Raw genomic sequence first — 17,111 nt, 5'->3', positions numbered from 1 at the left:
TTTCGTTTGATGTTATCAGCCCGATGGGACGGAGATCTAATGGGGAGTTATCCGCCGGAGGACAGACAATTACACTGTGTTGTACTGTCCAGTATCTACGTTATATCAGTATCGACATTTGTATTTTGCGGATAAGCCGGGCCATTGTTTAGTGTGCTTACACATAACTTTTTGAGATTTTGGTCGGATGATATACCCCAAGGGTCATACTTTATATCAGAAAGAATTTGTTTGCAATAAAACGTACAAGTAATGTGATTCTGATGAAACAGCCCTACGGTTAGATTTTTTCCGATAGTTTGTTGCTTTCTCTCAAATTGCGGAAATGATTTCTATTTTTGGTAGGTATTTTTTGTGTATTCTTAACTACGCTGAAGCATTGCCTTAAACGAAAATTTTTGTGTTCATATTACCACATTGACAATATCCACTGTATATACTCATCAGAAATGGAAATCAATCGGCTGACACACACTTCTACACCAGTCCATAACTCGATCTTAATCAAGACTTTCACAAAAATGTATTATGAACGTGGTGGTTTGAATAACTTCTTCATGGTGAATTAACCATTTCTAGATAGTTCTATTCATGGTTCACGGTAAACGGTTATTTCGCCAATTTATGAAAGATGCTGTTACCATCAGCAATATTTTACATTAGAAATCTGTTCAAACTACCATCCCACAACTTTTAGTGCAAGATGCCCCTGTAAATGAGAACGTGACAGTACCTACTTGGATTGAACAAAATTTATGTGGCAGGTGTCGTCGGTGAATCAGAATATGCTTACCCTTCGGAACACGGTCTTGTTCATCTTGTACATTTTCCAGAAGTCTCTGTTTTGTTTTGTTCATATTTCGCCCTAGTTTTATTGAATTTGCGTTTGAATTATGAATTTGTTGACATGTTTGTATTTTCTTGTTGTTGTCCTAGTTACTCTAAGCTCCTTGAATCATGACTTTCAACTGCAAAGAAACACTTAATGTAGATGACCTAAGAACTAAGTCTCCGTCAGCGTGTTATTCCTATACTTTTATCTATGGTCTAATTGACCACGTAGAAACTGGCGATTTAAACTTTATCCAAAATGTTAAAATACTAGAGTTTTTCATGAAGGGTCTTAGATATTGTAAACCACTGTCCATTAATTGGAATATCAAGTTCAAACTACTCACGGATTCTTTGAAAACCATGACAGAGAACGGGTGAAACGAGAGCATGCGTTGAATTCACTTCAGGGTTTGTTAAATCTATTTGGCCCATCATCCATTAAGAGTTCGCATCTTGACTTGAAGATTTACACGACAGGTATGTTATTGTGCCTGCTGATAAACGTCCAATAACTTGTTCCTTTTCTACAAACATTATTACATTTCCTGCTTTCTAAAAAAACTAGGTTTTCTTTATAACGAATGAAACAACACCTACTTTAAGCAATCTTTCTAAAGAAGAAATACGGGCTAATCATGTTTCAGTATTACAATAATTTAGATATTGTTTATCAATGATAAGGGTAATGTCATCCCCGTTTTAATTGAATTCACAATAATCTATATGAACAACGCTTTAATGCATGTTCCTTAGGCTGTTCAAACAAACGTTTGTTCAAACTTCTAACTACCGTTCTTCTTTCTTTGAAATCTCCAAAATCCAGGTTACAGTCCGTTGTGACGGTGTTTACTCAAGCATTGAAATTCATAGAATTTGAGAAGAGCTTCTGACAAAATCCTCAACACGCTCTCCTTTCTATAAGAGCATTCGACGTTTCAACTTCACCGCAATGTTCTACTCTCAACTGGAAGAAATCCTTCATTATCTTGTTTTGAGAGCTTTCTTTTTCAAGAAAGGTGAATGGCGGTACACATATATGCTTATACCTCGGTGTTTTTCTACATCGGCGGATTACCACGGTGTTTTTCTACATCCGCGGATTACCTCGGTGTTTTTCTACATCCGCGGATTACCTCGGTGTTTTTCTACATCGGCAGTTTATCTCGGTGTTTTTCTACATCGGCAGTTTATCTCGGTGTTTTTCTACATCCGCGGATTACCTCGGTGTTTTTCTACATCGGCGGATTACCACGGTGTTTTTCTACATCCGCGGATTACCCCGGTGTTTTTCTACATCGGCGGATTACCACGGTGTTTTTCTACATCGGTAGTTTACCTCGGTGTTTTTCTACATCCGCGGATTACCACGGTGTTTTTCTACATCGGCAGTTTATCTCGGTGTTTTTCTACATCCGAGGATTTCCACGGTGTTTTTCTACATCGGTGTATTACCACGGTGTTTTTCTACATCGGCAATTTACCTCGATGTTTTTCTACATTCGCGGATTACCTCAGTGTTTTTCTACATGATTTCAATAGCTGAGCTAAAAGCTAAAAAAACGAGTTTAAAAATCGAGCACATAGCGAGTAGCGAACTAGTTTTGGAGGCGAGCCAAGAGCCAAAGCTAGGGTCGACCAGGTCGAGCAAGCCTGCAACGGCAGAGTTCAAATGCCGTGCCAAATGCAAACACTGCATGAATTATATGATTAGCCAATAGCAAGCACTGACAATGTTTACATCTATAGTTTTGCATCAAAACACTGTTTTAATATGACGTTTATATAGCACTATCTTGGTGACGATTGTTTGCTTATAATTCACTCAGGAATTTCATCGACATCACGTATTTCAGCGGCATTTCAGGTGTAAAAAGGTCAACGATGTTCCTAAAGAAGTTTTTTAGATAAGCATACATTAAAATTTCAAATTGGATGTCCGTACCATGTCATTTCATGTAAACGAACACGTACCAATGTACACTAGCAGAGGTATATTTGTAGTATTAGAAACCATCATCGGTAACCATGGTATTGTAACGGATGCGTACTGTCAGTTCGTTACCAAGTTCTATCTTGGACCCAGTAACTGTTTAACAAATAGTAAAATGCCCACAATATATATACAAAATACTGCTCTGTCTACCTGACTCAAATAATGATATAAATTATACTTCAATAACTATAGAATTCAACATTTATTGCACTTAACACTGACATGTATAGAGTCTCAATACCAACTAAAACACTTTATCACATATATACCCGCCACCCTGTGTCGGTAGTAAATAATTAACCTTTTACCACAACACCCGTGACTGTACAAAATTGACCGTGACACACTTCGACCACGTCAGCCTTCACCGCGACACACGTGCATGACTGCGTCACCTTTTGCCTCAACCACTTGGACCAAGTCAGCTATACACTGTGTCTCGGCAAAACCTGTGCCTCGTTACCCTGTCACTGTACCTGATCAACTACACATCACCCTGTACTGTGATCTCCCGTGACTTTGTACACTTGTATAAGACGTGTAAGAATTATTGGTTCCGATTTTAAAGGAGCTAGACCCAAACTTTTTTTAGCTTGGTCACTGTTACCTTTTATTTTCAGCTAGAGATCCTTTACGTTCGTCTGTCAGCATCCGAGAGAGAGCTAGCTTTTCGTCTGGTGGAACCTCTATTTATACGACTACCCATGAAATGCCTTCTTTCAAACAACCAATCAAAAGTGCTCTTTCTTTTACAAACTACAGAAATAACTACAAGTCTACACTGCTAATCCTTTATTGTGTAATGTTGTTAATCACATGGAATCAATCGTTTCAGTATTACTGAGATATATATATAGAAAGGAACGTAAAACGTGGACGGTTCGAATATCAAAAAAATGACAAGAGTATACATGTGTTTTTTGCCTATCAAAAAATACGAACATCATGGATATTTTCTCTCCGATTGAAATGGGAGGCTGTAGACACATATTAGTTCTATGAGAACTATAGCAAGACATCGTTACCTAGACTATGTCGTACAAAAATGATATCAAAAGTTTTTTATGCATTACTAGCCCGTCATCATATTGGGACTTACGTATCATACATACAGTTGAGAATTCTGGGTCAATGCTATATCAGATAATACAACACATGGATTAGGAATTAGATCAATCTTGTAGTCCTCAAAGCTGATTAGCAGCTTCAGTAAATTTGTGTGTATGATAGGGGATACAAAAAGCAGGAAAACATGTATGCGCGATTTTGTAAATAATCAAACAGTGCTGATTACTGTTTTTCACAGTTGAAGAGTAGATGACAATAACCCTTATAAATTCATTGTTCGGTAGTAGCAACCCTATATAAGTCAGTTGCTAGCACTGAATTATTCACATGAAGTCGAAACTACAATCAGTGAGACATTTACTTACTCCAACCAGGACAAGCATCTGGCGCTTACTGCTGACATCGTCCAGCCCTGACAATTTCCGTTTATTTGTTATATGATATCCAGTAAGTACCCTCTCATCGTTTCAAACGGAAAGCACGCTGACACATAAAACTAACTTCCTTATATACGATAAGTACACTACACACCTCTGTAGCTTCCTGGATACTTACAAAACATTCTCATAAAGATTGCATGAAAATGTGCCAACATCTACCCTGCTGATAGAGTAACTTTACAAATGACACCGACAATACACCAATATAATTACCGGATCAAGGAATGTATTGATTAGGTCCATCGTATACCCACCGGACTCTTCTAAGGAGCCACTTATCTCGATATTTTCCTACAACGAAACCAACACACACCTTTCCACCAAGCCGTATGATAAGCGCGATAATTTCAATTTCTCAATTGTGAATTTTCTGTTTCTGGATAGCAATATCTTTGCATCCCCGTCCTATGGTGTGTAGACGTCGCAGTTGATTCGATTTTGAAGGGTTCGATTATCATGATTTTCTTACAAAGTCATTAAATGGTAGACAAACTTGTAACACAGGGTTTCAAAAGATACAGGTTGATGAAAATTATGGGGAAGTTTTACGGTCGTCATGGTGATTTATCTCATTGATATGCACGTGAACGTGTTTGATACTCGTTAGTTTGTCTGTTGATCCGTTGTTGTATACCTTGTTCTCATTTCAGAACGTGGCATTAATTACTTGGATTGACTAAAATTTACATCGCGGGTGTCATCGATGAAGTAAAAGACGCTTACTCTTCCGGAACACCTGATATTATTCTACTTTTACCTTTTCATGTTTCTGTATCAATAATGTTTTGCCCTAGTTTTACTGAATTAGAGTTTGGATTATGTTTATGCTGACATGTTGGTATTTCTTGTGTTTTGAATGTGAAACGTCTGTATTTTTAGGAATGTGACTGAAATGATCTAATCCTTTAAAACTGTCACAATATCATTGGTAATATCATCAATTAACCTTTATGTTACCGCTATCTATTTTTCATAATTCATGAATTAAGGAACTGTTCCTATTATACTTTATCATCCAATTGGTCTCTAGAGAAGTTGTCGTGAATGGTTGCATAAATGAATGATATGAGGAGGAAATAATTTCGGTTGTTTTTATTTCGAATCCAGCGAGGTTTGAAAGTTAACATTTGATAAAATGTACAAACCAAAGCCAGTAATTTTACAAATGGAGAACAGTCCATTCTAGTCACATGAAGGTGTACTGTGAGAGTCACTATTTCACAAACTTAACATATACGTACTGTGAGAGTCACTATTTCACAAACTTAACATATACGTACTGTGAGCGTCACTATTTCACAAACTTAACATATACGTACTGTGAGAGTCACTATTTCACAAACTTAACATATACGTACTGTGAGAGTCACTATTTCACAAACTTAACATATACGTACTGTGAGAGTCACTATTTCACAAACTTAACATATACGTACTGTGAGAGTCACTATTTCACAAACTTAACATATACGTACTGTGAGAGTCACTATTTCACAAACTTAACATATACGTACTGTGAGAGTCACTATTTCACAAACTTAACATATACGTACTGTGAGAGTCACTATTTAACAAACTTAACATATACGTACTGTGAGAGTCACTATTTCACAAACTTAACATATACGTACTGTGAGCGTCACTATTTCACAAACTTAACATATACGTACTGTGAGAGTCACTATTTCACAAACTTAACATATACGTACTGTGAGAGTCACTATTTCACAAACTTAACATATACGTACTGTGAGAGTCACTATTTCACAAACTTAACATATACGTACTGTGAGCGTCACTATTTCACAAACTTAACATATACGTACTGTGAGAGTCACTATTTCACAAACTTAACATATACGTACTGTGAGAGTCACTATTTCACAAACTTAACATATACGTACTGTGAGAGTCACTATTTCACAAACTTAACATATACGTTCTGCGAGAGTCACTATTTCACAAACTTTAGATATATGTACTGTGAGAGTCACTATTACTGTCACAAACTTTAGATATACGTACTGTGAGAGTATGCTGACAAATACTTGTAGAGTATATCAATATCAGCAAACGCGTGTTTCCGCCGTCTGACACCAATTACTTCAGTTCAGCTCGCGTTTGTATAAACATACTAATAACAAACTAACCGAATTAACATCCGTGTGTTAATCAATCCATCAGAATGGCTTGTGTGTCACTTAACTTAATAGTGTTAAAAAAGAAAATACACAATTTTTCTCAATTTATTTACACCGATAAAAAAGAACTTTTTTTTTTCATAGCGTTCACACCGATAAGAAATTTTCTTTTTCAAAACTGAGATGATGACATGATATTTCCGCTTTGAATGAAGCCAGCTTCAATATGACTGTACCACTGTTTTATCATAACAGATATTTAAATGACATACATTTTATTTGTGAAATCTGTCTATAGTTTTAGTACCCAAGATAGAAAACTTTCCTCTTAAGCACGGATGAGGGAGCCATATTAGTCATTTATTTACTCACATATTTTAAAACAACTCCTTAAATCCGATCTAAAGCGCCTGTCCATGATTCCGTACACAATGGGGTTGACAATGTTATTAAATATGTAGAATGTGTGTAAAAACCTGTAAAAGACGAGCTGACTTGGTGGAATCGAAGACCAGAAGTGTCTGTTTACGGTCTGTTCTAACATCAGCCAGACTTTTGGTCCGTAAGTGATGATGTAGATGATAGTGACGAGGATAAATATTAAGGTGAGACGGATTCCCTGTCGGTCGACCACACTGCCTTTCCTCCTAAGCGATCCCGTCGCTGAGACCACACTTTGCTTCCGATTACATCTTTCAGGATCTGTTACCTTTCTTTTGTGGGTTTTATTACCAACCAATGGGTGTTGTATTTTTCGTTCGAATTCTTTTTTTGTAACCACTTTTACATGTTCGAATTCCTCCTTAACAGCAGGGGTTTTCAGCTGGACTTCTTCATCCTTATGACTGCATGAGACGGAGGTACTACCATTTGATGTGATCGATCCCATTCTGTGTCTGTATTTTCTCTGCTTAAATATGATAAAGGAAATATTACTGTAACATACCACCAGAACGACAAATTTTATCATTGTTATCACAAACAGTGCGATTTTATATATCATATGACCTGTTGCGTGTTCTTTGTCCTTTGTGTCAATACATTTCCACGTCTGGATTTTGAATCCTCCTTTCATTTTCATGGGGACCTCCTCTACGCGGTAAATTCCTAGGGAAGGGATAGAACACACCAAACTAATCGCAATCATGACAATAAAAGCGATTTTCTTCGTCAGTATTGTCATTTGACGGCGAAATGGTTTGCAAACCTTCAGATAACGTTCTACAGCAATGATCACAAGAAAATTGGCAGACAATCCGGCGAACAAAATACCCAGAAACGCTGCCATCTTGCACCCGAAATCATTATCGAATATTAATGGGTACGTTTGTGCATATATTCCAGTCCCTGAAGACACCACACACGACAATAAGTCTACTAGTGCCAATAACGGGATGAAGTACCTGTCCTCTCTTACGGGCTTCTTACGTGCCCAGTACACAAACATCACTAAACTGTTCCCCAAAACACCAATGGCGATATAAAACCATAAAACTACTGTCACTGGCAGCAGTGTCTGTGCGACGTGGTCGTTGACATAAATCAAAGGAGGAGGTTTAAATGAAACATTCAATAACGTGGTGAAATTCGACGTAGGTTCGGTAGTCAGGTTCATGTTGATTTGTTTAACACTTGGTAGCTTTCGTAAAGATCACTATCCAGCAGGATGTATGTTTACATCCAGGACTTTTCAAGTCTGCGTAAACTTGTGTACAGGAGACTGCACGATGTAAAGTGGAGTCTGTATTGTTAATTCTGACATCCTGTATTTAAGGACTTTACACCGGAGAGTGCACTGGACGTTACAATTCTAATAAATGTAATGATGTATCTTGTAACCAACAATTAACAGGTTCGAAACAATGTTCCGGCAGAGAACCATGTTGTTGATTAACTAATATATGTAGAACAGAAGGTCCAGGTTTCAATAACTAATCTTTTTCTTCATTGTTATACTATACTGGAGGTTACAATACAACAATACACTCTCGTTACCACGGCCCAAACAACAGAGCACAGACAAATAGCTAGTTGGTGTTGAGTTAGCCTGTTCATCTAATACAGATCAACTTAGCTGAGGGGCGTTCCTGTATCACATTCAAGGAAAACAGATGACGTGTCATTTAACTTATGCAGTAAAATAATTACGAAATACATCGTGACTTTTGTCCGGTCATATCCTTTTCATGCCGCCTTTCCTGCCGACATAAGTGACCATAGTTAAGTGGATGCTCAGACAACTTGTATCATTACAACATATTAACAAATTATCGAACATTACTTTTAAGTTATTGATCATTATTTTAAAATATTACAATATGATAATTATAAAATGACTTTTATTTTCTTACCCTAATGTCATATCACGTCAGATAAATGAATCAAACCCATGTCCTTACATATATCGATTGCTGTGGTCTTTTGATAGCAATACACTATGCAATAATAACACACGGTATTATGTCAATAGCTGGTACTGAAAATTAGAATAAGGCTGAAAAGAATTCGATCAAATACATGTCAAAACCAGATTGATGTATGCTCTTTCATATAACAAACTAATAACACAGGGTTATGGAGAACGATCACGGTCTTCAGAGTGATTTCCTTCAAATATCATATTTCTCCGAAGCTGAATTACAAATCTAAAGACTAGCAACTTTACAATGACACTATATACTAACGACAATACATCGATAACGTTTACTATACAACTCTTTACACGGACCAGTAAATACAATACCCGTATAAAGTTGATCATATACTGACCACTAGTGACAATACCCGTATAAAGTTGATCATATACTGACCACTAGTGACAATACTCGTACAAATTTATCATATACTGACCGCTAGTGACAATACCCGTACAAATTTATCATATACTGACCGCTAGTGACAATACCCGTACAAATTTATCATATACTGACCGCTAGTGACAATACCCGTACAAATTTATCATATACTGACCACTAATGACAATACTCGTACAAATTTATCATATACTGACCGCTAGTGACAATACCCGTACAAATTTATCATATACTGACCGCTAGTGACAATACCCGTACAAATTTATCATATACTGACCGCTAGTGACAATACCCGTATAAAGTTGATCATATACTGACCACTAGTGACAATACCCGTATAAAGTTGATCATATACTGACCACTAGTGACAATACCCGTATAACGTTTATCATATACTGACCGCTAGTGACAATACCCGTATAACGTTTATCATATACTGACCACTAGTGACAATACCCGTATAAAGTTTATCATATACTGACCGCTAGTGACAATACCCGTATAAAGTTGATCACATACTGACCGCTAGTGACAATACCCATATAACGTTTATCATATACTGACCACTAATGACAATACCCATATAAAGTTTATTATATACTGACCGCTAATGACAATATTCGTACAAATTTATCATATACTGACCACTAGTGACAATACCCGTATAAAGTTGATCATATACTGACCACTAGTGACAATACCCGTATAAAGTTTATCACATAATGACCACTAGTGACAATACTCGTATGAAGTTTATCATATACTGACCACTAGTGACAATACTCGTACAAATTTATCATATACTGACCACTAGTGACAATACTCGTATAACGTTTACTATACAACTCTTTACACGGACCAGTAAATACAATACCCGTATAAAGTTTATCATATACTGACCGCTAGTGACAATACCCGTACAAATTTATCATATACTGACCGCTAGTGACAATACCCGTACAAATTTATCATATACTGACCGCTAGTGACAATACCCGTGCAAATTTATCATATACTGACCACTAGTGACAATACCCGTACAAATTTATCATATACTGACCGCTAGTGACAATACCCGTACAAATTTATCATATACTGACCGCTAGTGACAATACCCGTATAAAGTTGATCATATACTGACCACTAGTGACAATACCCGTATAAAGTTTATCATATACTGACCACTAGTGACAATACTCGTACAAATTTATCATATACTGACCGCTAGTGACAATACCCGTATAACGTTTATCATATACTGACCGCTAGTGACAATACCCGTATAAAGTTGATCACATACTGACCACTAACGCCAACATTCTTTTAAAGTTTGCTATACACTGACCACTAATGACAATACTGACCATTAACAGGAACATCTTGATTACTTGCTATTCATAAAGCTTATGACATATCTCATTAAAATAGTTTGCTAATTAAGTGTTTATATGCTTCAGCTTTTATTAGAATAGGGATCAATTTTCTTGAGAAACAGTAGTTTATAAGGTGATTTAGGGCGTTACAGTTTGTTTATCCCGTTCGCTGAAGAGCGATAATATCCTTATAACATATCAGAAAGAGTATGGATATAGAATTGTATTACTCTATAACATCGGATTCGGCACCATAACATCCTTTGTCTGTTCCAATAGAGTACTAAGGAGTCAATTAATTACCATCAGGAGAAATCTCTTTAAAACAAGAAAATTGCAACATATGAACAGAATCATTATCCAGTCTCAAATTCATTAAAACCAGAACAACAAATGAACAAAAGGAAGATTTACAATAGACACCTGATAAAGAACGAGGGGAATGACACGCGGTTATCCGGAATAGACTTCTGTATATTGACAACATGTAAATCTTGGTCATTCCAAATAAGCAATGAAAATTCAAAGAAGAAAACATGGTAACACAAAGGAGCTGAAGGGTCTACTAACGAGAACGTTCAACTTCATGTCGTATAACAATTTTTATTCCATATATTTCTTCTTTGATTTGGCGTATTTATCACAAATTTCATTTCATTTCAACAAAGTTTAATGAAAAAGATGGTACAGTCAGTGTGGATTGAATAACAGGCAAAGCCTATATAAATTCTCTCCACGAAGCCAAAGTTAACAAAGTTTAAAAGTAACGATGTAAATTATATAATTTGAAATGAAAGTGAATTTATAAACACAGAAAGGGAAAAAAACAAGGAAAAACAAATAAAGGGAGATAACTCTCACACATCTCGCATACACTATGCACAATATATAATATATATATATGAATATAGTATACAGCAACCTACAGTTGTATACACTTGCAATAACACATATAAATGATATATTTTTTTATTAAATAGATTGGCAGGTTGGCATAAAAGTCCCATGTCCATTTGCACTGCCAATTCTGTCAATATAATTTAAATTCATTATTTTATTATGGTTTGTAGACTATACATAATTAGTGTATATGGATTTGTATATTTCATATTCATCTGGTATCCAGTAATTGTCTGTCAATATTGAGTAAAGCATGATAAAATAACATATTTGCACATCATCCTGGCTATGTGTAGTTAAGATATAATGAAGTTAAACCTTCTGGTCTGTCCAATATACAGCTTTATCACAAACTTAACTTAAGTATGGTTTACAACCATATAGCTGTATCGTCAATCACCTTTTTTTGGAAAGAAAAGCTCTCACACAAATGAATGTAACAAGAGGAGACATTCGTTTAGTTTAGAATAAGATATGTTAGTGTACAGAGTGGAAAAGTGATCTTATAGAAAAACGGGTTTTTAGAAGAGGATGTTCAAGGTCGGTCATAAGCTCTTTGGATTTCTTTTAGATCAACATGACATTAAACCCGCTTCATGAGGAAACAGTATCAAAATAAGACTGTAACCCTAATTTGATAATACTTAAAATAATAGTAAGGACATGATAAAAGTATGGTTGAACAAGTAGACGAGATGTTAATGTATCCAGTATAAACGGGGGATGTCCGTATACTTATCATTAATTGGCAAGCTGTATACGTGTAATAATATAGCATGATTAGCCAGTATTATTGAATTATATATATGTAGAGTTCCCTACGTTATCTTATAAGCCTGGTTCTTTTTGTAGGTTAGAAAACATAGTCTCCAAACAAGTTATCAGATGTTTTGTCCTTTTTGTCTTTCATACAATTAATTTATTTTGAAGTGTAGACTAAACATCAGGATCAAGAAATACAGACTTGTGTTTTGTTTTCCATTTTATATTTCAAGCCGCGTATTCTATTAAGAATAATTGATCGATTTCATTTAAATCCACTCTGAAAGTGAATCCAACACAGCATGATCTTGTTTCACCTTTGGTATAGGTTTTTTTTCTACAGCAACTTAAAATTGGCATTCCAATCGATAAAAATTGGTATTAAGATAGTTTGGACGCTTTATGAAAAGCCCTTGTGGCTTATCATTGTAGCTAATGTTTAAGTCGAACGTTAGTATATTAAGATGTTACCTAGTTATAAGGAGAGGTAGACCAAGAGCACATCAAAAGAGGAATATTCTTATGACATCTACATTCACTTACGTCCATTAACTAGGATACAATAGTATCGGAAGGAGCAATTCAGGAAAGTTGTGCCACAGTACTCCTATCTTGCGCTAAAACTGACAATATAGAACAAGCGTTCTAACTGTTGGATGAAGATATAATTGAAAATAACTGCAACGCCGATAAGCGTTTTACAATTTGTAGGTACTGCAGGTCTTAATGGTAATCAGTTGTCCAACATGTTTTTGTGTACGGTTAGTTAGACCTGGGGTAGTTGTCTCCGATTGGATTAGAAGTGTGAGGCCAGTTAAGGGACATGTGGTCATCTCAGGCATAAACAGGTAATTAAGTATTTAACACAATTAGCATAATATCTACTATCGATTATTGTTGTACGCATGCACACAGGTAACACTAGGGTAAAGTACAAAGAAATAAGTCTGAAAATGGTATTATTTGTAAGAAAGACAGCTATCTTATGTTCTTGTTTAACGGCTCATTATCCTGATATGAATTTCGATTACCATAAATATATATATACCATATATACATTTTAACATTTTACGAGGGTCCATTTAAAGTTTGTTTTTTCTTTATTCAATTTGAAGAATAATATCCAAAATGTAAGTGTGCTCTTTCTAAAATATATAGTAATTTTCTCATTTACATAACATGATGAGCTCAAGTTTTATGACTTTATTAAAACACTTAAACAATGATAACACCCAGTTAATTGCCTACAATTATATCATCACCTTAGAAACTTATATCCAGTATAGAATTAAGCCAAAGTTGAAAGCAATCGGAACTAGGACTCAATTGGACGTTTTATACGTTTCTTTGTTATTCTGCAAAATATCACATAGGTTAATCACCCACCAGGGACATTTTTTGAATTTTTACATTACTGATAGGGCTATAAAATAAAACTTAAACCACGCCTCAGTTTTTTAGGTCCGGTTTCACGGGAAGAATGTTCTTAAGCCAGTTTGATATCAGCATTAACCAGACACGTTTTCCGGCTTATATGTGTCATTTTTGTATCTTTAGCAATCCTTTCTTGCAGAGAGACCTATCTCATACAAATTTTATCATCTATTTGTCGAATTTTATATTTCCACAGTCAGTGTTGTTGTGATCTTACCTACAGAAAGACAAGCCTGATATAAGCGATCACTGGACTAATAAATCTTACCAATATTCCTGTACATTATTTTCCTTTTTTTTCTATCATTAACATGGATACACATTGTAATTAAGTATATTTTTCTTAACCCTACCCCAATTGTTTAACTCTGAATAATTGATCCTATTGTTTGTTAGTGACGACGAGTCATGAACGTATTGTTTAAAGTGGAAATAAGTGGCCTAAATAAGGAAGGAAAGGACTGCGTTTATCAACGGTATACTGATTTCAAGGTATAATTTTGTATGAAAGGCTGCGTCTGCTACTACTTATAAAATGACTTACTTAATACGATACTGAATGTATGGTATGTACTGCACGTATGGTGATATTTTCAAAACAAATCAAAACATTTTCAGTTTTGCACGTGAGTTACGCCAATTTATTTCAATGAAATTAAAGTTTCATTGCAACATTTTAAACTTCGTTACATTAATTATTTTGGTCCCTTATTTACAAACACTGATATGACTAAAGTGTTGTTACTACGTACATATCATTATCGTAATCAAAAGGTAAATCTTTAAAATTAAAAATATTACAAATAATGTTTTATTTGATAGCTTGAACATATCCTTCCTCAAAACATAACAATGTGATAAACATTTATTGATAAAGCAGCGACATTTTCTCCTATATTTCTCTGTAAGCATAATAACGTAAGACAAAAATGCAGCACATCTCGTAAATATATTGAAACAAGTCATTTTTCGGAACATGAAGCGTTCTGGAAGCAAGAAAGGAAGAAATTGTAAGTGATACAACAAAACCTATCACTGATTACATAAATATTCAATCAAAGATAATTTTATTTTTTGCATCTAATATTTAAGCATAGTCGACAAGTGATTTCTTTTTTTAACATCAAATATTTAAGCAAAGATGACAGTATATTTCTTTTTTTACATCTAATATTTAAACATAGACGACATTGATTTCTTTTTTACATCTAATATTTAAACATAGACGACATTGATTTCTTTTTTACATTTAATATTTAAACATAGACGACATTGATTTCTTTTTGTACATCTAATATTAAGCAAAGACAACAATTGATTTCTTTTTTACATCTAATATTAAGCAAAGACGACAAGTGACTTTTTTGTACGTCTGATTAAACGACTTTCACAATCCGATCTGAAGCGCTTGTCCATGATTGTACAGTGCGGTTGACAATGTTACTAAATATGTAGATTTAAGATCTAATGTTGAATTAAAGATGACGATTGATTTCTTTTTTTACATCTAATGTTGAAAAAAAGACAATTTATTTTATTTTTTACATCTGATTAAACGACTTTGACAATCCGATCTGAAGCGCTTGTCCATGATTCCATACACAATGGGGTTGACAATGTTATTAAATATGTAGAATGTGTGTAAAAACCTGTAAAAGACGAGCCGACTTGGTGGAATTGAAGACCAGAAGTCTCTGTTTACGGTCTGTTCTAACATCAGCCAGACTTTTGGTCCGTAGGTGATGACGTAGATGAGAGTGACGAGGATAAATATTAAGGTGAGACGGATTCCCTGTCGGTCGACCATGCTCCCTCTTCTTCCAAGTGATCCCGTCATTGAGACCACACTTTGTTTCCGTTTGGAAACTTTCTGAGCAGCTCCAGAAACCTTCCGTGGCTCAGTTCCAACTTTCTGGTTTGGCTTCCCATTGATTGCGGTTTCATTCTTTTCATTGGCATCATCTGCGGACATACTTTGTTGGTTTAGTTGATTTAACCCGACGTGATTTTCTGTATCTTCAGTGGAAGTGATCGAAGTGTTCGTACATGAGAGAAAAGACCCCAGTCTCTGTCTATGTTTACTGTGATTGTACAATTTCTTAATAATGTTTCCGTAACAAAAGAATAGCACACCAAATCTAACAACAGTAACCATAAACAGTACGATTTTGTATATCATATGACCTGTTACGTGTTTTTCGTCCATTTTGTCAATACATTTCCACGTCTGGAGTTTGATCCCGCCTTCAATTTTCATGGGGACCTGTTCTACTTTATACACATCGAGAGCAGGGGCTGATAATATCAATCCAACAACACAGGTAACAACGATAAGGATTTTCTTGATGTAGATTGTCATTTGGCGACCAAATGGCCTACAAAGCTTGATATAACGTTCCACAGCAATAACAAGTAGAAAATCGGCCGAAGTGCTTGCAAAAAGGATACCCAGAAACGCTGCCATCTTGCACCCGAAATCATTATCGAATATTAATGGGTACGTTTGTGCATATATTCCAGTCCCTGAAGACACCACACACGACAATAAGTCTACTAGTGCCAATAACGGGATGAAGTACCTGTCCTCTCTTACGGGCTTCTTACGTGCCCAGTACACAAACATCACTAAACTGTTCCCCAAAACACCAATGGCGATATAAAACCATAAAACTACTGTCACTGGCAGCAGTGTCTGTGCGACGTGGTCGTTGACATAAATCAAAGGAGGAGGTTTAAATGAAACATTCAATAACGTGGTGAAATTCGACGTAGGGTCGGTAGTCAGGTCCATGTTGAGTCCTTGTTTATGCGTGCTTGGTGCTTGATGTACGCTCTTCAACTACTTAGTGTCGTGCTTTATCATACGTTAAGTGTGTGTCGTATATATGTGTGTACTGATAGTTTTTTGCAACCGATACGGATGTTCATCATCTAACGTGGAATGAGCCTCGGCCCAGCATATCCAGAAATCACACAGAGATATAACACAATGAACATATAATACAGTTTATTTACATAGAAAACACACAGAAAACTATCAACATACTCGCACTCACAATCATTCTCCATTCATACACCTTAGCAACAGGTAAAGATACGAAGATATTTAATGTCTAATTTTCACAATCAATGTTTCAGAATGTTTAGGTTACAGCAGCAGCAGCATTATGAAATGGAATTAATTTTATCATGAAACCATTTTAAAGGGATATCAAAAGCTGTAGTGGGAAAAGTAATCAAGTAAGTTGTAAAACAACTCTTTCTTTCATCAGTAAAGGTATAAATAATCAACACTTAATTTCGGTTTCTTAACATTCCACATAATATCAGCTCATGTTTCAGCTTGAGAAGTG

General features: G+C 35.5%; 2 protein-coding genes across 2 annotated transcripts; both read right to left on the bottom strand.

Annotated features, from left to right (window-relative positions):
- Positions 1-6,507: 6,507 nt before the first annotated feature.
- LOC132551933 (P2Y purinoceptor 12-like) lies at positions 6,508-8,144 on the bottom strand. The gene has a single exon (XM_060216074.1). The coding sequence runs from the start codon at positions 8,089-8,091 to the stop codon at positions 6,841-6,843; it is 1,251 nt and encodes a 416-aa protein (XP_060072057.1). The 5' UTR covers positions 8,092-8,144; the 3' UTR covers positions 6,508-6,840.
- Positions 8,145-15,142: 6,998 nt separating this feature from the next.
- LOC132551924 (blue-sensitive opsin P467-like) lies at positions 15,143-16,549 on the bottom strand. The gene has a single exon (XM_060216068.1). The coding sequence runs from the start codon at positions 16,547-16,549 to the stop codon at positions 15,293-15,295; it is 1,257 nt and encodes a 418-aa protein (XP_060072051.1). The 3' UTR covers positions 15,143-15,292.
- Positions 16,550-17,111: the final 562 nt, after the last annotated feature.

The sequence above is a fragment of the Ylistrum balloti genome, unplaced genomic scaffold (assembly GCF_031769215.1).
Source record: "Ylistrum balloti isolate Yb309-2 unplaced genomic scaffold, AGI_CSIRO_Ybal_v1 Utg370226, whole genome shotgun sequence".
NCBI lineage: Eukaryota > Metazoa > Mollusca > Bivalvia > Pectinida > Pectinidae > Ylistrum > Ylistrum balloti.
The sequence above is the reverse complement of the archived record's forward strand: the minus strand, read 5'-3'. Positions and strand labels throughout refer to the sequence as shown.

What these genes read in the sequence shown, in the direction of transcription:
- LOC132551933 (XM_060216074.1), bottom strand. Translation starts at nt 8,091, where the DNA reads ATGAACCTGACTACCGAACCTACGTCGAATTTCACCACGTTATTGAAT.
- LOC132551924 (XM_060216068.1), bottom strand. Translation starts at nt 16,549, where the DNA reads ATGGACCTGACTACCGACCCTACGTCGAATTTCACCACGTTATTGAAT.